At 48.8% G+C, this 21,428-nt stretch overlaps 1 protein-coding gene across 3 annotated transcripts in view; it reads left to right on the top strand.

The window, feature by feature from the left end:
- The window catches only part of FLT3 (fms related receptor tyrosine kinase 3), an 84,994-nt gene extending 66,734 nt beyond the window's left edge, over positions 1-18,260 (top strand). For all 3 annotated transcript variants that reach the window (XM_021065521.2, XM_084981308.1, XM_005668293.4), the window contains exons 19-24: positions 1,370-1,497; positions 6,026-6,148; positions 10,218-10,329; positions 10,669-10,768; positions 11,208-11,313; positions 17,711-18,260. In XM_021065521.2, the coding sequence (XP_020921180.1) occupies positions 1,370-1,497; positions 6,026-6,148; positions 10,218-10,329; positions 10,669-10,768; positions 11,208-11,313; positions 17,711-17,824 (683 nt within the window). In that variant the 3' untranslated portion in view covers positions 17,825-18,260. The remainder of the gene's footprint in view (positions 1-1,369; positions 1,498-6,025; positions 6,149-10,217; positions 10,330-10,668; positions 10,769-11,207; positions 11,314-17,710) is intronic.
- The last annotated feature ends 3,168 nt before the right edge of the window (positions 18,261-21,428 follow it).

Genomic DNA, 21,428 nt, shown 5'->3' with positions numbered 1-21,428 from the left:
TGACCTGTGGTGTAGGTCGCAGATGCGGCTCGGATCTGGCGTTGCTGTGGCTGTGGTGCAGGCCAGAGGCTACAGCTCCTATTTGACCCCTAGCCTGGGAACCTCCACATGCCGCAAGTGCGGCCCTAAAAAGCAAAATAAAATAAAATAAAATAGAAGTGGATACTAGAGTTTGGTGTTAGCTGTTTTTTAAAAGTGTGTAACTGCCAAGCATATTCTTCTTTGCAGATGTCATCTACAGGCTTTATTAATTCATATCTGCTTTAAAGCTCGTGAGAAGCCACCTGTTTATGTGTTGTGAATTTTAACTCAGTGTTTCAGCTGATAAACACCGGGGGCTGTTTTATTTGTCGGGTTATCCTTTTTAAAAGTCACAAATTAATGGGAGCCATCTGGAGTCAGACAGCAGTTGGCTTAGCTTCTGGTTCCTTCACTTTCTGATGGAGTGACTTTGGACAATGGAGCCCCGCTTTTCTCGTGTGTAAAATGGGGCTAATCGGATTTCCTTGTAGGACTCTTAGAAGGTTTACCTGGAGGAACATGAAGTGCACAGACAGTTGATGAAATGTGGTAGAGAAGTGTAATTCCTTCCCACAAAGTGACACAGCCACCTAGCACAGAAGAAAAGCACCTGCAACCCCCGCCTCTCTGGGCCGTGCATCAGCAGAGCAGCTGGAGAATTCCCTCCCGTAACCAAAGAGCGTGACCCTTCCTGGGCTGCCCAATTCTCCGCATAAATAGGTCAGCCCTAGGGCTACCAGGAAGGCCATGTGACAGCCCCCTGTGTATGGGACGTGATCACAGAGATTTTATTTTTTAATTGAAATGTAGCTGATATGCAATATTATATGTTACATAAGCACAAGACGTAATGCACAATTTTTAAAGGGTATACTCCATACTCCATTTATAATTATCACAGGGTACTGGCTGTGTTCCCTATGTTGTGCAATATATCCTTGAAGCTTATTTTATTTTACTTTGGGTTTGGTTTTTTTTTGTTTTTTTTTTTGTTTGTTTTTGTTTTGGCTTTTCAGGGCATATGAAGGTTCCCAGGCTAGGGGTCGAATCGGAGCTGTAGCTGCCGGCCTGCACCACAGCCACAATCATGTGCGGAATCCCAGCTGCGTCTGCGACCTACACCACCGCTCATGGCAACGCCAGATCCTTAACCCACTGAGCGAGGCCAGGGATCGAACCCAAGTCCTTACGGATCCCGGTCGGGTTCATTAACCACTGAGCCACAAGGGGAACTCCCCTTGTAGCTTATTTTAAATATCATAGTTTGCAACTCTTAATTCCCTCCCCTGCCTCAATAAGGCTACTTTTTTGCATTTTGCCAAAAATGAGGACTGGTTCTGTTTTACAGATGAAATTGAATACGAAAACCAGAAAAGGCTGGAGGAGGAAGAGGACTTGAATGTCCTCACCTTTGAAGACCTTCTTTGCTTTGCCTATCAAGTGGCCAAAGGGATGGAATTTCTGGAATTTAAGTCGGTAAGCTCCTTTTAAAGAAGAAGCTCGCAAACACAAGATAATTCTGAAAAAGAAATGTGGGTGGGTTTGGTTTGGTTTTTTGTTTTTTGTTTTTTGTTTTGCTTGTTTATTTTATCCTGTAGCCCCGAAAGTCTGCCTTTCCCCGTTGGACTCACCTAGGATGGTCCTTGGGCTCTTGCCTAATTAGTGTAAGAGCTGGGCTGCCTTAGTGGATAATGGTGCTCACAGCCCTTCCAGGCTGTCAGAGTCCGCTGAAGCTTCCAGATAAGAGGTCTTCGGGAATCCCTCCTCAAGACCAGGTGCAGCCGTGTGGGACCTGCATTTCGGGTCGTTAGGCTGTGTCCTGCGTGCAGGCATTTGCCCCAGGGGCTGAGTGGAGGTTCAAACCCCGGGCGCTCTCCTGGGCGCCTGCGTCTTTTGCAAGCATCTGCTGTGAGCCAGCTAATCCCACATCCACTCGGGCTGTGACGGGAAGACCTCGGAGCCTCTGCCCACCAGGGACTCTATCCCCAATTTTGCATCCTTTCTGTAATATTCTTTCAGCCCTGCTGTTCCCTGACGCTTGCAGCCTCTGCTGCCTCTAAGCTGTTACAGCCCTTCAGAAGGCGACTTTCTGTCCTCGTTTTTCTACCTTCCACTGTATTTTCTTTATTTCTCCACCTTTTCTCTCCTCTTTCCCTTTGAGTGTCCTAGTTTTATCCTCTCTTCCACCCCCCTCTCTTTGCTTCCTCTCTCCTCTTTCTCCCTGACTGGAATCACTTCAGTTGTTTTTTTTTTTCTTTAAAAATTTACTGTCTTGAATATAGGTAGACATTCAGTTTTAAGAAAAAGATTGGCGTTCCCACTGCAGTGCAGTGGGTTAAGAATCTGAGTGCAGTGGCTTGGGTTGCTGCGGAGGTGAGGGTTCCATCCCCAGCCTGGCACGGTGGGTTCAAGGATCCGGCATTGCTGCAGCTGGGGTGTAGGTCACAGCCGTGGCTGGGATGCAATCCCTGGCCCGGAAATTCCGTATACCATGGATGCAGCCATTAAAAAAATACGAGAAAGAGAGAAAAAGATGGAGTTCCCATTGTGGCGGAGCAGAAATGAGTCCAACTAGTAACCATGAGGTTGCGGGTTCAATTCCTGGCCTTGCTCAGTGGGTTAAGAATCTGGCATTGCTGTGAGCTGTGCTATAGGTCTCAGATGCGGCTCAGATCCTGCATTTCTGCAGCTGCAGCTCCGATTCGACCCCTAGCCTGGGAACCTCTATATGCTGCGGGTATGCCCCTAAAAAGCAAAAAAAAAAAAAAAGAAAGAAAACTATTAATGTGACATAATAGCTTTGAAGAATGGGAAAAAATTCTATTCACAAGAGCAACTAAGCCATGAAACACGTTGAGATAAACCAGAAACGTGTGAGGTCTGCATGAAGAACCTGTGAAACTTTATTAATTTTTGAAAATTTTATTTATTTATTTATTCATTCTTTTTTTTTTTTTTTTTTTTTTTTCCTGGCCATGCCTGCAGCGTACAGAAATTCTCAGACCAGGGATTGAACCATGCCACATCTCTGACAATACTAGATCTTTAACTGCGAGGCCGTTGGGGAACTCCAATTTTTATTTGTTTTTTTAAATTGAAATATAGTTGTTTTGCAATGTTGTGTTAGATTCCGTGATTAGTTATATAAATATATATATTTCTATGTATTCTTTTTCATATTCTTTTCCATTATGGTTTATCACAGGATTTTTCTTTATTTTTTTCTTGTCTTTTTGTCTTTTTAGGGCCATATGGAGGTTCCCAGGCTAGGGGTCAAATTGGAGCTGTAGCCACCAGCCTACACCACAGCCACAGCAACTCGGGATCCAAGCCATGTTTTCGACCTCCACCACGGCTCATGGCAACACCAGATCCTTAACCCAATGAGCGAGGCCAGGGATCGAACCCACATCCTCATGGGTCCTAGTCGGGTTCATTAACCACTGAGCCACGAAGGGAACTCCTATCACAGGGTATTGATTATAGTTCCCTGTGCTATACATAGCACCCTGTTGGTCATCTGTTTTATATAAAGTAGTGTGTATCTGTTAACCCCCAACTCCTAATTTCTCTCTCCCACCCCAGCCCCTCCTGGCTTCCCCTGTGAAACTTTATTAAATGCGTTCTATTTGTTCATATAGGAGAGAGTCAATGTTTAAAAGCCCATTCTCGGGGAGTTCCCATCGTGGCGCAGTGGGTAACAAATCCGACTAGGAACCATGAGGTTGCGGGTTTGATCCCTGGCCTTGCTCAGTGGGTTAAGGATCTGACGTTGCCATGAGCTGCTCCGATTCAACCCCTAGCCTGGAACCCTCCATGTGCCTCGAGCGTGGCCCTAAAAAGCAAAAATAAAATAAAAGTCCATTCTCTCCAGATTAACCTCTATTTCCTACAACCCCAAAGAGATTCCCAAGGTAGGATTTGTTTCTCACAGATACTGAAAGTGTACGCTGCCTTCTTTTCTTTTCCACATTCGGGCGTCCTTACTTGCTGGTCAAGAAAATCGCTGTCTCACAGCCCTGTCCCCGCCTCGTCCCCCAGGCACATTCCTCTCCCCTTCTTCCCTCCGCGGTTGGCGTCTGTCCCCTGCTGTCCCCTGTGCACCTACAGCGGAGCCGTCACCAGTGTCTTTACAGAGGTCCGCGGGCATCTACCTCGATCGACTGGCCCGGTTTGCTGCCTGTTGCTAAGGAAACACTCAAACTCCTCCCAACTTGGGGTCAAGGGGCTCTGCCTTTCTCCCCAGGGCAGGTGCTAATACGGGTGTTGTGAAGAATGTCCGGCGTCTTGGACCCCCTCCCCTGGTTTTCCTTTAGGCTGTCCCCTCTGAGTCACCCTGTCACTGTCTCCCGTTCACCTTTTCTCCCATCTTCTCTGGCTGCCTCTCAGGTCCCTCTAAGGCTCTGTGACTCCATCCAGCATCACCTGAGCACGGGCCAGGCCGGCACGGTGACACAGGCGCCAGGACACAGACACAGATCTTATCCTTGAAGGGGGTGGGGGTGGCAGCAGCAAATCCCAGATGACAGGGTCATCCAGGAAATATTGCGTTCAACTAAGTTCTGGCAACTCGGGGGAGACGCAGGCATGTCAGACCCGGGGGAGGGGAGGCCCTGCGGAAAAGGCGTCCAGAAGGAGTTCATGCCGGGGCTGGAGGAGACTTTTGGCGGAAAAGAGAAACCAGCAGGGAACCTGGGATGGGGTCGGGAACCTAGAATCAGGGAGGTTTGTTGAGAAAGGTTGGGAGGTGGCTTCACTGGGTCACACAGGCCAGCAGTCCAGCAGGTGCTTGGCTCTTCCTGCCTGAAGCCCCGAGAAATGTCTGCGCTGGAAACAGAGATTGGGGGAGGGCAGTGGCATCCTTAGGTGTGGATGCAGTGGCCCAGGGGAGGGTGTGGCCGAGGGGGAATGGCTGTGGGGGGGTGACGCAGAAGTCACAGGCGGCGGGACCTGAAGGAGGACCGGCTGCCAGACAGGAGCAGATCCGCCAAGGGGTCAAGTCACCTCTCTGCAGGTCACCTCGGGCTCAGGCCAAGGAGCTGGGGCAGATGAGCAGAGACGGAAGCAGGCGGCAGGCCTGGTGGTCCAGTGGGTGGAGTGTGGCTGTGGATGGAGCGTGGACCCTGGGTTGGGAGAGCTAGAGGGATCCCAGCCTTGACGGCTTTGGCTTTTCTTTGTTAAAGATTGAAGTGAGTCCTTGGGTCTTTGCTTCCGGTGCCTGGTTGATTTTTTGTTTGGTTTTCTTATTTGGCTGCCCCCATGGCATATGGAGTCCCCGGGCCAGGGATCAGATCGGAGCTGCAGTTGTGCCCTACACTGCAGCTGCAGCAATGCTGGATCCTTAACCCACTGTGCCGGGCGGGGGACTGGACTTGCATCCCAGCGCTCCAGAGATGCCACCGATCCTGTTTGGCCACACTGGGAACTCCTGCCCTGTTCCTTTTAAAGTCTTTCTCCACGGAGTTAATTTTCTGGACAGACCACTCAAATTCAAGTCACATCACCTCCATTCTGGCAGGAGCTGCTTCTAATTCCACTTTAGGCCATCTTCCCAAACTTCTAGTATATTCCCGAATTTTTAAAGAATATTTTGCCATTTTATCGCCAAAGCTGTTTTCCAGTCAGAAGAGATAGTATTGCCTCCACCTGCACCGGAAAGGTGCTTGAGCACCGCACGGGGAGCTCAGCAGAGGGCCCTCTCGTTGCGTGTTTATAACAAGATGCAGCACCTGGCTAGGTGGGACTTCCTTTCTCAGAACGGGGCCCTTTGGACCCCCAGGAATGTTCCATGAGCAGCACCAGCAGCTGCAGCCACAGCAGCTGAAGAATCGTTCGCCCCCTTTGCTACCCATCGGGATGACCGCTCACGGCCCTCGAGAGCTGAGACGCCTTGATGACATGTACTGCTGTCCCATCGCTCCTACCGACCTTGAAACGGGACGAGAGGCGGCCCTCGTGACTCTAGACACCGCGGTCAGTGACACTGCCGTTTCTTTCTTTATAGTGCGTTCACAGAGACCTGGCAGCCAGGAACGTCCTGGTGACCCACGGGAAAGTGGTGAAGATCGGTGACTTTGGCCTGGCTCGCGACATCATGAGTGACTCCAACTACGTGATCCGGGGCAATGTGAGGTTTCCAGTTTTATACCGTTGTTTTGGGTTCGGTCATTGTTCATCTAAACACCTGCCGTCAGTGTAGTGTTTTTTTTTTTTTTTCCGGTGTTCTAATTGCACCCCAAGGTCTTTTTTTTTTTTTTTTTTTTTTGTCTTTTTAGGGCCGCACTCATGACATATGGAGGTTCCCAGGCTAGGGGTTGAATCGGAGCTATAGCCGCCAGCCTACACCACAGCCACAGCAGCTCAGGATCTGAGTCGCCTCTGCAACCTACACCACAGCTCACAGCAACACCAGATCCTTAACCCACTGAGTGAGGCCAGGGATGGAACCAGAGTCCTCAGGGATACTGGTCAGGTTCTTTAACCACTGAGCCACAGTGGGAACTCACCCCCCTCCCCCACCAAGGTCTATATTTAGTTGTACCCCAAGGTCTATTTTTTTCATTTTCCTATTTATTTTTAAATTTAATTTTGTTATTAGAGTACAGTTGATTTACAGTGCTGTGTCAATTTCTGCTGTACAGCAGAGTGACCCAGTCATACACACATATACATTTTTTTTCTCATACTATCTTCCATCATGTTCTATCCCAAGAGATTGGGTATAGTTCGCTGTGCTGTACAGTAGGACTTCATTGCTTATCCATTCTTTGTAGTGCATTGTTTTCTTTCTTCCTTTCTTTCTTTCTTTCTTTCTTTCTTTCTTTCTTTCTTTCTTTCTTTTCTTTCTTTCCTTCCTTCCTTCCTTCCTTCCTTCCTTCTTCCTTCATTTCTTTCTTCCTTCCTTCCTTCCTTCCTTCTTCCTTTCTTTCTTTCTTTCTTTCTTTCTTTCTTTCTTTCCTTCCTTCCTTTCTTTCTTTCTTTTCTTTCTTTCCTTCCTTCCTTCCTTCCTTCTTCCTTTCTTTCTTTCTTTCTCTCTTTCTTTCTCTCTTTCTTTCTTTCTTTCCTTCCTTCCTTCCTTTCTTTCTTTCTTTCTTTCTTTCTTTCTTTCCTTCCTTCCTTCCTTCCTTCTTTCTTTCTTTCTTTCTTTCCTTCCTTCCTTCCTTCTTCCTTTCTTTCTTCCTTCCTTCCTTCCTTCCTTCTTCCTTTCTTTCTTCCTTCCTTCCTTCTTCCTTTCTTTCTTTCTTTCTTTCTTTCTTTCTCTTTCTTTCTTTCTCTCTTTCTTTCTCTCTCTCTCTTTCTTTCTTTCTCTCTTTCTTTCTCTCTTTCTTTCTTTCTTTCTCTCTTTCTCTCTTTCTTTCTCTCTTTCTCTCTTTCTTTCTTTCTTTCTTTCTCTCTCTCTCTCTCTCTCTCTCTCTCTCTTTCTTTCTTTCTTGTCTTTTTAGGGCCGTTCCAGTAGCACATGGAGGGTCCCAGGCTAGGGGTCCAGTCAGAGCTGTAGCTGCCGGCTTACACTACAGCCACAGCAACGCTGGATCCTTAACCCACTGAACAAGGCCAGGGATTGAACCGGAGTCCTCATGGATACTAGTTGGGTTTGTTAGCCGCTGAGCCACGACGGGAACTCCTACAGTGCGTTCTCAAGTCAGGGTGACCTCAGAAAACTTGCTCCTATCAGCTTGCTTTCTTAAAGGGTTTTTCTGCAGATTCAGGGACTTTTCGATTTGTAATAAAAGTTGAGCAAAACAGCATCTCCTCTATCAATTAGGGACCTTCGCGTGCAACCCACACTTAAAAAAAAAAAAAAGAAAAAAGAGGAGTTCCCGTCACGGCACAGCGGAAACGAATCCAACTAGAGACCATGAGTTTGTGGGTTCGATCTCTGGCCTTGCTCAGGGGTTAAGGATCCGGTGTTGCCATGAGCTGTGGTGTGGGTCGCAAACGCAGCTCAGATCTGGCGTGGCTGTGGCTGTGGTGTAGGCTAAAGGCTACAGCTTCAATTTGACCCCTGGCCTGGGAACCTCCATGGGCTGGGGGTGCGGCCCTAGGAAAGACAAATAAATAAATAAATGTCATCATCCTATTTGTCATCCTGCTACTGTTGCACAGGCAGACCTAAAGAAAGCATCAGCGAACCTACCTGTGTTACCTAGGAGAGCATTGCTCAATGCCAGGTGAAGACATGGGCGGTCATTGAAAGAGTATGTGGTTTTTAAGAATTTGCAATACCTGGATTTAGGCTCCTGTTCTTTTCGGCTATTCCTTTTTGTGAGTTCTGTTTTTTCTCTGCCTTATTGTCCCTGCTCGTGACATAGTGGTAACAGTGAAGGCTGATGTCAGGCTTATCGGGTGCTAAGGGCCACTCTAAGAGCTTTATAGACATTCAGTCCTCAGAGTGCCCACTCGTGGTGGAGGAGACGGGCCCAGAGACGCCACTTGCTCCTGATTACACAGCACAAGTTAAAACATGAATGTTCTCTTTTTCCTTTTCTCTTTTGTTGTCTTTTTAGGGCGACACTCATGGCATATGGAGGTTCCCAGGCTAGGGGTCTAATCAGAGCTGTAGCTGCCAGCCTGCACCCCAGCCACAGCAACACCAGATCCGAGCTGCATCTGCCACCTACACTACAGCAACACCAGATCCTTAACCCCCTGAGTGAGGCCAGGGATCGAACCCACGTCCTCACGGATGCTAGTCAGATTCGTTTCCTCTGAGCCATGACAGTAACTCCAGAACATGAATGTTCTGTGCCCCAAGTCTGTCTGTGTGTGACCACGGTGGATTATTCTCTTGTCTCTCTTACCTGCTAACTGGTGGGAATAAACCAACAAAACCCAGGGTAAATGCCGAATAAATGTTACGCACGAAATTAAACTGTATTGAATCAAATATTCAGCTGCTTTAGGATCTGTGCCTCCATCATGGTAGCTTCAGTCATAAACAGGAGGCCTGCCACACATGCCTGTGGAGGCTCCACCCTACTCGCTGGAGGTTTCTGAAGCAGGAAACAGAATTCCATTTGAAACCACCCCTCATTCCTTTAATTAATCAAATTCACCAGACGAGCTTGCCTGAGTCTCCCAGCTTGTCCTTTCTGGAGCTTTGATTTTTCCTTGGCAGCTCAAGCTTACGGGGTGAAGGGCTCCTTAACCCACGGAAAAGAAAACACTGCACGAGTTCCCATCATGGCTCTGATCCTCTAGCTCACAGGAATCTGACTAGCATCCATGAGGACGCAGGTTCGATCCCTGGCCTCACTCATGGGTTCAGGATCAGGCATTGCCATGAGCTGTGGCGTAGGTGGCAGACGCAGCTTGGATCTGGAGTTCCTGTGGCTGTGGTGTAGGCCGGTGGCTACAGCTCTGATTGGACCCCTAGCCTGGGAACCTCCATATGCCGCAGGTGTGGACCTAAAGAAAAAAAAAAAAAAGGCAAAAAGAAAACTGCAAAATGCTCGGCCCCAGGAACCTAGCCATCCCGGGGTCTTGATTCTAACCTGAGGTCGTACTAATTCAAAACTCCCCTTTCTCGCCATTGGGAATTATTAGAGCCGCAGAAGCCAGCCTGACGTCATTTCTGAAGTGATGACATATGCTCCCCTCACCACATTTTTGTAGATGCCATTTCCACTACAATCCTTCCAAGAAATGCTTAAAATATTCCACTAATTCGCTAGTACCGCTGATCACTGACCAGTATCCACTGGCCTCTGGGCAAGTGACTGGCTACTCCTTGGTGCGACGTGTCCACCGTGAAACTCACTGAGGCCATGGGCAAACTTGAATTTTAAAGAACTACGATTGGTTGGTTGAAGGCTGCTATGTTAGAATGTTCATTTGAAAGTGAAATATGTCCATTTGAAGAATCGGATTTTCTCAGGGAAGCATTCAGAGTGGCCTTAGCGAATAAATATGATCCTCCAGCTAACAAGAGAAGGAGTGTCCATGTGTGGAACATACACCATTGGGAGTTCCCGTTGTGGCTCAGCAGGTTAAGAACCCAACTAGTATCCATGAGAACGAGGGTTCGATCCCTGGCCTCGCTCAGTGGGCTAAGGATCTGGCGTTGCTGTGGCTGTGGTGTAGGCTGGCAGCTATAGCTCCTATTCGACCCCTAGCCTGAGAACCTCCATATGCTGCAGGTGCAGCCCTGAAAAAAAGAAAAAACATTCACCATTGGTTTCTTGCATTTTACACAGGCCCGTCTGCCTGTCAAGTGGATGGCTCCCGAAAGCTTGTTTGAGGGCATCTACACCATTAAGAGCGATGTCTGGTCATACGGAATACTGCTCTGGGAAATATTCTCGCTTGGTAAGGTCTGCTGTTCCCAGGACCCTGGGCTCCAGCCCGTTGTCCTCCCTCTGCACCCCTCCCCCACTCCTATGTCTAACGCCTCCTCCCGGGGCCACCCTAGTCTTACTTCTCTTGCAGCCTGAGCTCATTTCTCTTTATTGCCTGGTGTCTGTCCATCTGCCCTGGCCCCCAGCCTGTAAACTGCCCTCCAGCAGGAACCCGGGCCCTGCTGCAGGCAGCCTGGCACCACACAGTGCCGGCCGGGGAGCCACGGGCACGCTTGCTCTTTGAGTGAATAATAAACAGATGCAGGGTGATGGGTCCCCTGATGGTTCTACGCCCTCCTGTTTTTCTCAGGTGTGAATCCTTACCCTGGGATTCCGGCTGATGCTAATTTCTACAAACTCATCCAGAGCGGATTTAAAATGGATCAGCCATTTTACGCTACGGAAGAAATGTAAGTTCGAGCCAGACTTTGAAAGGGGCTAAAACTGGAAATTTACGGTCTGTCCACATCCAAACCCCGGAGAAGAAAAGTAAAACTCCTTCGGGTGGCATTCCCTTGATTCCTCTTAAGAAAGGCAAAGAAAAATTCCTGCTTTTGGTTTCGGGGGGTTTTCTGAGCAAAACTGAACCTTTCCTGGGATTTAGTTCCTTTGCTTGAGGGACCCTTCTCCTGAATGCCGGCCCACACTGTATTGTTCCAAATGCATCATCTAATTTGCCCTTTTTTCTGATACGGGGTCAAAGTCTAGTAGAATACTTGCCTCGAGACAAACATCCCATAAATAAGAAGCTCCACAGCAGTACATGGTGCCTCGGTGCTTCGTTAAGTGCAAAGTGACCCATTTCGCTTCCCTGGGATTTCTTATCTTCTTGTTCTGTTGTTTTCACAGATACTTTATAATGCAGTCCTGCTGGGCTTTTGACTCCAGGAAACGGCCCTCCTTCCCAAACCTGACTTCATTTTTGGGATGTCAGCTGGCGGATGCAGAAGAAGCGGTAGGTAGCGGCAGTGTGCCTTTCATCAAGCATTCTTAGAAAGGGAAGTTGGGAGTTCCCACTGTGGCTCAGCGGTAATGAACCTGACTGGTATCCATGAGGGTGCGGGTTCGATTCCTGGCCTTGCGCAGTGGATTCAGGATATGGCGTTGCCATGAGCTGTGGTGTAGTTTGCAGATGCGGCTCAGATCTGGAGTTGCTGTGATGTAGGCCAGCAGCTACAGCTCTGATTCTACCCCTAGCCTGGGAATTTCCATGTGCCGAGGGTGCGGCCCGAAAAAAAAAAAGAAGAAAGGGAAGCCCGAAAAAAAAAAAAGAAGAAAGGGAAGCAGGACCTCAGAACACTTGCTGCCGAGATCCTGAGAACCAAAGGTTCCAAATTGTCTGTGTCACCATAGTTGGTCTCGGTTGCCCTTTTGAAGTTATACGGGAAGTTCCTGTCGTGACACGGTGGAAACGAATCTGAGTAGGAACCATGAGGTTTCGAGTTCCATCCCTGGCCTCGCTCAGTGGGTTAAGGATCCAGTGTGGCCATGAGCTGTGATGTAGGTCGCAGATGTGGCTTGGATCTGGCATTGCTGTGGCTGTGGTGTAGGCTGGCAGCTACAGCTCTGATTCGACCCCCTAGCCTGAGAACCTCCGTATGCCGCTGGTGCAGCCCTAAAATGACAAAAAATAAATAAATAAATAAATAAAGTATGGGATTAGATGTACTTACAGATAAGTGTTTGGGGGCGGGAGACACAACTTTTCCTGTAGCTTTCAGCCAGTTGACTCAGAAGTTAAATACTTGTAAGTGACCAGGACAGAGGACTAGACATGTCAATAACGCAGAACCCTTGACCTCCAGAGGCCACTGACCATTCCTCAGTCAACGTGACACTCTCGTGAGGCATAACTGTACAACTCAGTCAGGCGACGAGGGGCATTAGGAAGAGCCTGGAGTCCTGAGAGCCCAAGACCAGCTCTGGGCCTTAGTTTTCTCACCTGTAACGTAGGTGGCTAAGCTAGATGATCTCTGAACTTTGGGACCTTGGAGTCACTTTGCTGGCTCTTCCTGGCACCTGTACCACCTGATGTGGTTAAAGGAACCATCCCCTAGGCAAAGTAAGCGAAGGGTGGGGCCTGGAACTGCCAGGACCGAAGTTCAAATCTTGGCCCCCTTATGTGCCTTTCACAGGAGTTAACTGAGTCACTTGCTTTTTGGGGGCGTCTCAGCTTCCTTATCGGAAATAGGGGATTAACCAGTCTTACTTCATGACTTTGTAAGGAGTAAATAAGATGATAGATGTGCAAAGACAGCCCGTAGAGGGCACTTAGCAGTTAATAAAGGTTAGTTAAGGAGTTCCCATCGCAGCTCGGTCGTTAACGAACCTGACTAGCATCCATGAGGACTCAGGTTCAATCCCTGGCCTCGCTCAGTGGGTTAAGGATCTGGCGTTGCCGTGAGCTGTGGTGTAGGTTGCAGATGCGGCTTGAATCTGCTGTGGCTGTGGCTGTGGTGTAGGCTGGCAGCTGTAGCTCTGATTTGACCCCTAGCCTGGGAACCTCCATATGCTGCGGGTGTGGCCCTAAAAAGACAAAAGACAAAAAAAAATAATTACAAAAATGAAAGCTAATTAAATATGCATCTGAGTCTTTAAATGGATTGGCCGTTCCCCTTTGCCACATGATGAGGGGTCCATTTTCAATTCCAGAGGCTCTCCCGAGACCTGTGCAGATGTGGTGTATCTTCGCCTCCTATTGTGACTTTTTTTTTTTTAATCACAAATGGAAACTTAGTTATTGTCGGGGAATTAGGACACACAGGAGAGGCGGAAAGCCCCCAAGGACTCGGGCTCCTGAGTAGATGACTCGTAAACAGTTAAGGACACTCAGATAAACCGAGTTTTACAGAGAAACAAGGCATGAGTCACTTGTGCTCATGGGTCATGGGTGTGGGTCCCCGGCGGTGTTATTTGAGCCGGGCTGTGAGGAGTGAACACTGTTTTGGCTGCTCATGGGGGCGAGCAGGGTGCTCTAGGCTGGGCGAGTAATACCTATAAAGGCTCAGGGTTGAGAAAGAAGAATGGAAAATAGGAGTTCCCGTCGTGGGGCAGTGGTTAACGAATCCGACTAGGAACCATGAGGTTGCAGGTTCGGTCCCTGCCCTTGCTCAGTGGGTTAAGGATCCGGCATTGCTGTGAGCTGTGGTGTAGTGGATCCTGTGTTGCTGTGGCTGTGGTGTAGGCCGGCAGCTACAGCTCCGATTCGACCCCTAGCCTGGGAACCTCCATATGCCGCAGGAGCGGCCCAAGAAATGGCAAAATGACAAAAAAAAAAAAAAAAAAAGAATGGAAAATAAAGGTGTCTCTCAAGGAGGTGGTGGAGGAGGGCAGGGACCAGGGTGCAGAGCTGGCGTGACCAGGCTGGAGGGTCTAGGCTGCCTGGACAGCCTGGCTTTGCTGGGGACAACCTTGGTCTGGGCCTGCAGCTCCCCGGTCATGTCCTCACATCCACAGGGCATCCAAACCCACTTCCCTCTGCCCCGGGGCCCTCAGAGGCACGAGGGATTGTTGAATGCAAATTCCCCACGGATGATGGCTCAGCTGAGGGCACCCGAGCTCCGGGACCGTCCTCACACCTTCCCTCCACCTCCTCCGCTCTGCCCCCTGCCCCTCGCAGTGGAAGGTTCTCTTCCCTCCCAGCATCAGGGGTGCTGAGCATGAGCTGGGGCTGAGTTAGAAGAGGGGCCCCCTTGGGTGAGATGAGCACACTGGGATGAGCCTCTTACTCCTGGGGGGACTGGGGGCTCCCGTCCAGAAGCTGGGGAGCAGACACGGGGTTTCTGCCCCCACTTGCGTGGCCAGGCACCTCTGAGGCAGGCGCCTTCTGCACAGCCACGCCACGCAGCTCTCCTCCCAGCATGGTCACGTCCAGTCTCTTGGACGGAAAACAGGCCTTGGGCGAATCTCTTTTTCTGCTTCATCACGGACCAGGGAAGGCAAATGGCTCTTGGAGAACAAGCAGGAAAGGGAAGGAACACAGCTAGAAAATGTCCTTTCACGGTTGAGCTATAGCGCACCTCCAGTGGTGTGACCTGAGAGCCAGGGGGTCCCTGACTCCCATGCTCAGGCATTATCCAGACAATGACGAGCCGATGAGAGCTTTAGAATGGACCACCCTGCTTCAACATGTGTCTTAAAGACCCAGATCGCTATGGGTGCTGGAGGATATGAACTAGACTTCTCGGGGTGATCATTCTGCAATACGTACAAATATGGAATGGCTTCGATGTACACTTGAAACTAACAGCGTGGTATATGTCAATTACACCTAATAATAGAAAAGAGGGGTTCCTGTTGTGGCCCAGCTGGTTGAGTGCCCGACACAGTGTCTGTGAGGATGCGGGTTCCATCCTTGGCCTGAAAGGTTAAAAGGGGCCTTAACCTTTCTCAGTGGGTTAAAAGATTCAGTGTTGCCGCGAGCTGCGGTGTAGGTCTCAGATGCGGCTTGGATGCTGCGGTGCCAGGGCTGTGGTGTAGGCTGACAGCTGCAACTCTGATTCCGCCTCTAGATGGGGAACTTCCATATGCCACAGGTGTGGCCCTAAAAAGAAAAAAAATATAGAAAAGAGCCAGATCAAATATTCTCTCCTCTCCAAACACCCCTAACTTCCCTAGTCAGATTCCAGGCTCCTTCTTCTGAATCCCCCTAACACTTTTATAAATCACTCTGCTTGAGACTTGTGTTGTGTGATGGTTTTGCTCTGGGTCTGTCTGTCTCACCCCTGGGCTTGCTTCCTAAGGACAAGGATAATGTGCCCTCATCTTTACATCACCTCATAATCAGGAAACAATAACTGGTTATTAAATGAATGAATAAGTAGCAGCATGGAAATCGGGTAGTGGCCGCGTCTGTTTGGTTCACCTGTGTACCCAGCCGCCAGCATCATGCTTAGCATATGGAAGGTACAAAGCACTTATTTCTGCATGGAAGGAAGGAAAGGAAGCATAAAAGCAGGTTTGGGAAAACAAAGGCAAAAAAGCACAAGTCAGGACCCCAGTTAGGAGGTGACTCAGCAGGATCACTGAGCAGTCGGGAGAAGGGGACAGAAATGCCTCCCGCTTCTGGAAAGGAGCCTGACTCAGGCCATCTCTCCTCTCCTCTAAGCCCCTCTAAATTATGAGAAATGTGTACATTCGAAAAATAGAACGGAGGCCCTAATTGCCTTTGAAAGCAAGAAGGAAATCTTTGTGGACCAGAAATTATGGAAAATCCCCGAGACAATGAAAGCAGTTAAGACGGAAGAGGGAAAACCCAGCACAGAGGCTTCTTTGAAAGAAGGAGGAAAAGTGCCCTCCTCAAGGTGGGAAGAGGTCCCGTGGGCTCCGCGGGAGCTCGGCAGTGGGGGCGGCCGCGCGGTTAAACAGACCCAAGAATAAAATGGGCGCTGAAAATGTAGAAGAGAAAATATAACCTCAAACTCAGCATCGAAGAAAAAAGGGGCCCTTAGAAAACACGACCAATCCAATAAATAAAAAAGAGAGAAACTAAAAGAATTCATGACACTAGAAAAGGCAAAATGGGAGTTCCCTGGTGGCTTAGCGAGTTAAGGATCCAGTGTCGTTGCTTCTGTGGCTGGGGTTCGATCCCTGGCCTTGGAGCTTATGCATGCCATAAAAGAAAGAAAAAAGAAAAAAAGACAAAGACAAAACGGTACGAATTAATAAACTCAGAGTTCTCCTGTGATACAGCAGGTTGAGAATCCAGTGGTGTCACTGCAGTGGCTTGGGTCACTGCTATGGCACGGGTTTGATCCCTGGCCTGGAAACTTCCACAAGCCATGGGCATAGCCAAAAAAAAAAAAAAAAAAAAAAAAAGAGGGTTTAGTAAGTTCCTTTAAGAAAGAGAATTTCAAAAGTGGATCTTCGCCATCTTCCACATCTCGAGCCCTGCTGAGGCTCTGGAGAAGCCCATCCCCAGAGCAGGTGCTATGAGCAGGTGCTATAAGCAGGAAGAAGTAAGCGTCTCTGCAGGGCAGCCTGCCATGTGATGCCCAGGTCAGGTGTGCCTCCTCTCTGGTCCAGCAAGTCCACTTCCCTCATTTCTCCCGGAGGCAGACAAGGTCGTGAGGGCACTTTTCAGTTGATATTATGCAGCCAATCCACCAAAGGGCTACGGATGGTACCTCAGTCCTGGAACCCTAGGATGCCCGTAAAAAGATGACATCTAAATAAAAAAGACCAAAAAAAAAAAAAAAAAAAAAAGATGACACCTGCTCATGTTTAGTAGCTCGTGAAAAGACCTAACGCATATACTATATGAACAGCACATTAGTGACTCAAAAGTAGGTTCTACCATAGAATCTGCAGTTCAAGCCATCTGACACAAAATTATACGTGAGCAGCCAGCTGTGTCAAAAATGGTCATTTTAGCTTTCCTCCTAGATGTCTTTTTTATTGCCTAGATTATCTATATGAATGTGTGTTACCTTCATAATGAGACCAAAAAGAAGGGCTGTTTTCATTTTGGACCAAAATTTAAACATCACCAAAATCCCAATGAAGACCTAAGAAATCAGCTCTCTGTATTTATTGCATAAAGAACAGATCTTAGAGTTTACGTTGTGACTGAGGAGGTTAAGGACCTGACATAGTGTCTGTGAGGATGCGAGTTCGATCTCTGGCCTCGCTCATTGGGTTAAGGATGGCCATTGTCGCAAGCTGTGGCATAAATCACAGATGAGGCTCGGATCTGGCATTGCTGTGGCTGTGGGGGAGGCCAGGAGCTGCAGCTCCAATTCAACCCCTAGCCTGAGAACTTCCAAATACTGTGGCTGTGGCCCTAGAAAGAAAGAAAAAAAAAAAAAAAGAGCAACAACAGATCTCTCTCTTTTTTTCTTTAGGGCCACACCCTCAGCATGTGGAGGTTCCCAGGCTAGGGGTCAAACCGGAGCTGTAGCCACCGGCCTACGCCAGAGCCACAACAACTCGGGATCCGAGCCACATCTTCGACCTACACCACAGCTCACGGCAATGCCAGATCCTTAACCCACTGAGCGAGGCCAGGGATCGAACCCGCAATCTCATGGAAGCTAGTCAGATTCATTTCCACTGAGCCACAACGGGAACTCCAAGAGATCTCTTTTTGTGGCCTTTCTCTTTGATGGTTTTTCTGCACGGCTTTAGGATTTCTAGATGGAGGTCTTATATCTAAGAGAAGAAGCAATCATGACCTCAAATATTTGACTCTGAATTTCTCCGTTAATAAGAGGACCAGACAGATTTGCTTTGTCAGCCGCTCTGTGGAATATCCTTAAGATCTATCCATAGCAAAAGCAGTTTGCAATGTAGGGATGTGACATGCGAGTCTCAGCCAGCAGCTGCTCAGTGTCCTCTCTCTTCCTCACGTGCAGATGTACCAGAACACCGATGGCCGCGCTTCCGAACGTCCTCTCTACCAAAACAGGCGACCTTTCAGCAGACAGGTGGATTCAGGGCCACCCTCTCCACAGGCTGAAGATTCGTAGAGAAACGGTTTAGTCTTGCGGACCTCCTCCCCCTGCCTACCTTAAACAGGCTGTAGATCATCACGAGATTCATTCCATCACTAAACGAAAATATATTCTCAGCTGCTGCTTTGCTGGACTTTTCTCTAGAAGCTCTCTGTATGTACTCTTGTTTCCAAAGGGACTTTTGTAAAATCCCGGTCCTCCTTTGCACGAGGCAAGAAGAGGTGAGCAACTCCGGGAGCATCTAGCTATGACCAAAGGCCTTCTCCGGCGGGCTTGAGTGGAAATTGCGTGCCCGAAATATAGTATATTCTTGTACATACATGAGACAAAGCATTTTGCTAAGGAGAAGCTAATATGAGTTTTTTAAATCTATGTTTTAAAATACTATGTACCTTTTTCAGCTATTTAGTGATATATTTTATGAATGGAAATAAAATTTCTACTATAGAAATGTTGCTTCTTGAATTGTGTGTGGCATCAACCTTGTGTGAGATTTAACTGGCGTTCACGAACCTGCTGGGCCCACGTGAGATGCTCTGTTTACGCCTGCATGGCTTTCGCCCCCTTCCTTCCTTAGGTTTTTGCAAGGCTCCGGGACTCCAGGCTGGGTGCAGAAGAGCCCAGGAGGACTTCCGCTCTCTGCGCTGAGACGGAGCTTGGATTCCCTCCCCTCATCCTTTGAAGCTCAGCCCCCTGCAGCGCATAAGCTCCGGTGCTTTGCGGTTTTTTTCTCCTCCTCTTGCCGAAGCCCTTGGCCAAGTTGTCTTTCCTTTCTTTGTCTTGTCTCCCCTCCCCCGCTTCTCCAGGTGTGATTCCAGCTCAGAGCTCTCAGGGGGTCTGCCTCGCCTGGAATTCTCTTCCTGCCACTTCGTGGCTGTGGGATGTTGCACAAGGAACTCCACCTGTCTAAGCCTCAGTTTCCCCTTCTGGAAGATGGGATAGTAATGGCATCTATCTTATAGGTTGTTGTAAGGATTTGATGAATTGCATGTATCATATATGTGTGTTATAAATACATAAACATCTCTTTCAGTAACCCTGGGGGACTGGTTCCAGGATGCCTCATGATATCAACAACCACAGATGCTCAGGTCCCTTATATAAAATAGGATAGCAGATGGAGTTCCCATCGTGACGCAGCGGTTAACAAACCCGACTAGCATCCATGAGGACGTGGGTTCGATGCCTGGCCTCACTCACTGGGTTAAGGATCTGGCGTTGCCATGAGCTATGGTGTAGGTCACAGATGGCGCTCAGATCCACCTTGCTGTGATTCTGTCGTAGGCCGGCGGCTACAGCTCCGATTTGACCTGGGAACCTCCATGCGCCGTGCGTGTGGCCTTTTAAAAAGACCAAAAAAAAGGGGGGGGGCGGGGAATGGTAGAGGAGGTCCGGCTGTGGTGCAATGGGATCAGTGGCCTCTTTGCAGCGCCAGCATGCAGATTTGATCCCCAGCCCGGTGGGTTAAAGGAACCGCGTTACCGTAGCTGTGTTGTAGCTCAATACTGCAGCTCAGATCTGATCTCTGGCACAGGAACTGCCTATGCCACAGCGACCAAAAAGGAAATAAAAAATAAATTAAATAGGATGATAGAGGCGGCCCTCCGTATTCTGGGGTTCCAAATCCTCGGCTCCCACCACCGGTGGGCGCGGCCGTAAATCACTCAGATCCATGCCTCACTCAGGAGTATAACCTGAAGTTGTCATTTGCTCTTGCCTTTCTGGGTCTAGTCCTTTGTTTTAGACCAGGTCACCATAAACCCACTTAGATTACACTAACCCCTTCCTGCCCACCTCCTCGCCTTCGTCTCCTTCCCCTCCTCCTCCCTCCCCTCCCCCTTCTCCTTGTCACACTTGCAGCATATGCAAGTTCCCAGGCGAGGGGTGAATCTGAGCTGTAGCTGCGGGTATTGCGGGATCCGATCGAGCAGAGTCTGCGACCTACACAACAGCTCACAGCAACGCGGGATCCTTAAGGGGGCCAGGGATCGAACCCTCATCCTTCTGGGTACCATCGGGGTTCATTATCACTCAGCCACAACGGGAACTCCCACCCAGCTCTTCTCCCAGTCTCTCCACCAGCCAGTTTTCTCTGACCCACCGATGCTTCCTCCTAAAGTGCTGGTTTGCCTGGATCCCTCCTCGGCTGCATCGCTTTCCGAGGTGGATCGGCCACACCAAATTCCACCCCCCCAGCCTTCAGCGTCTCTGTAGGCAGCCCCACGCTCTTGTTCTGAGGGGTCATCTTAGACATTCCCACTTGGGTTTTCCTTTCAGCGCCCTCTATCTGGGGTCCCAACTCTCTGTTTAAGTCCTTGCTTGCGGGCGGACCCAAGCCCCGCCTCTCCTTCAGCCTCTCTCAGCCCCCGACCTCAGTAACCCTCCTCCCCTGAAACCTCCTCCGGCTTCTGGTTTGGGTCATCCCGATGGCTCTTAACAGTCTTCCCACTTCAAATAGATTTATCTTCTTAAGTAAACTGAAGTAAACATCCTTTCTTTAAAAAAAAAAAAAAGTATAGGAGTTCCCTGGTGGCTCAACAGGTTAAGGACCCAGCATTGTCACTGCTGTGCCTTGGGTTCAGTCCCTGGCCCATGAACTTCCAGGTGCCGTGGCAGAAGCCAAAAATAAATTTTTTAATAAAAAGCTTGTTGGTGGAGTTCCCTTCATGGCTCAGCAGTTAATGAATCCGACTAGAAACCATGAAGTTTCGGGTTCGATCCCTGGCCTCGCTCAGTGGGTTAAGGAGCCGGTGTTGCCATGAGCTGTGGTGTAGACCGGCAGCTACAGCTCCAATTGGACCCCTAGCCTGGGAACCTCCATATGCCGTGGGTGTAGCCCTAAAATAGCAAAAATAAAATAAAAAAAAAAATAAAAGTGGGAGTTCCCATAGTGGCTCAGCGGAAATGAATCCGACTAGGAACCACGAGTTTGCAGGTTTGATCCCTGGCCTTGCTCAGTGGGTTAAGGATCCGGCATTACCATGAGCTGTGGTGTAGGTCACAGATGCGGCTCAGATGCTGTGTTGCTGTGGCTGTGGTGTAGGCTGGCAACTGTAGCTCTGATTGGACCCCTAGCCTGGGAACCTCCATACGCCACAGTTGCGGCCCTGAAAAAAAAGCAAAAATAAATAAATAAATAATAAGTGAAAAAATAATAAAAGAAAAGAAAAAGTTTGTTTGTTAGTGATCAGAGGAAGGAGAATTAAAAGTGAGTTAACATTTAAGGAATGTTCTTTTCCTTCCACCAAAGTGATTTTGGTCAGGACGCACGTACTTTCTGAACATGACTTCATTGTGGATGGAGTCGAACAGATACGTTTATACGTGGCATCACCTGCGAGGCACACCCACAGGTGTATAAAAGGCCCCAGAAAATTCGATTTCCTTGAAAATGAATATTCTCTTATTTGTGAGCTTTACAAGATGTCATATGCTGTGTAGACTTCCAGTGACTGCTTTCTTTAAAAAACAAACATTGGAATTCCCTTGCAGTGGGTTAAGGACCCCATGTTGTCAAGGCAGCAGCTCGGGTCACTGCTGTGGCACGAGTTCAATCCCTGGCCCTGGAACTTCCATATGCTGCAGGCACATCCAAAACACACACACAATAAAAACAACC

Source organism: Sus scrofa, chromosome 11, assembly GCF_054392235.1.
Source record: "Sus scrofa isolate SSC_HxYL_T2T_F1_AM1 chromosome 11, Sscrofa_HxYL_maternal_Yorkshire_Landrace_v2.0, whole genome shotgun sequence".
Classification (NCBI taxonomy): domain Eukaryota; kingdom Metazoa; phylum Chordata; class Mammalia; order Artiodactyla; family Suidae; genus Sus; species Sus scrofa.
The sequence above is the reverse complement of the archived record's forward strand: the minus strand, read 5'-3'. Positions and strand labels throughout refer to the sequence as shown.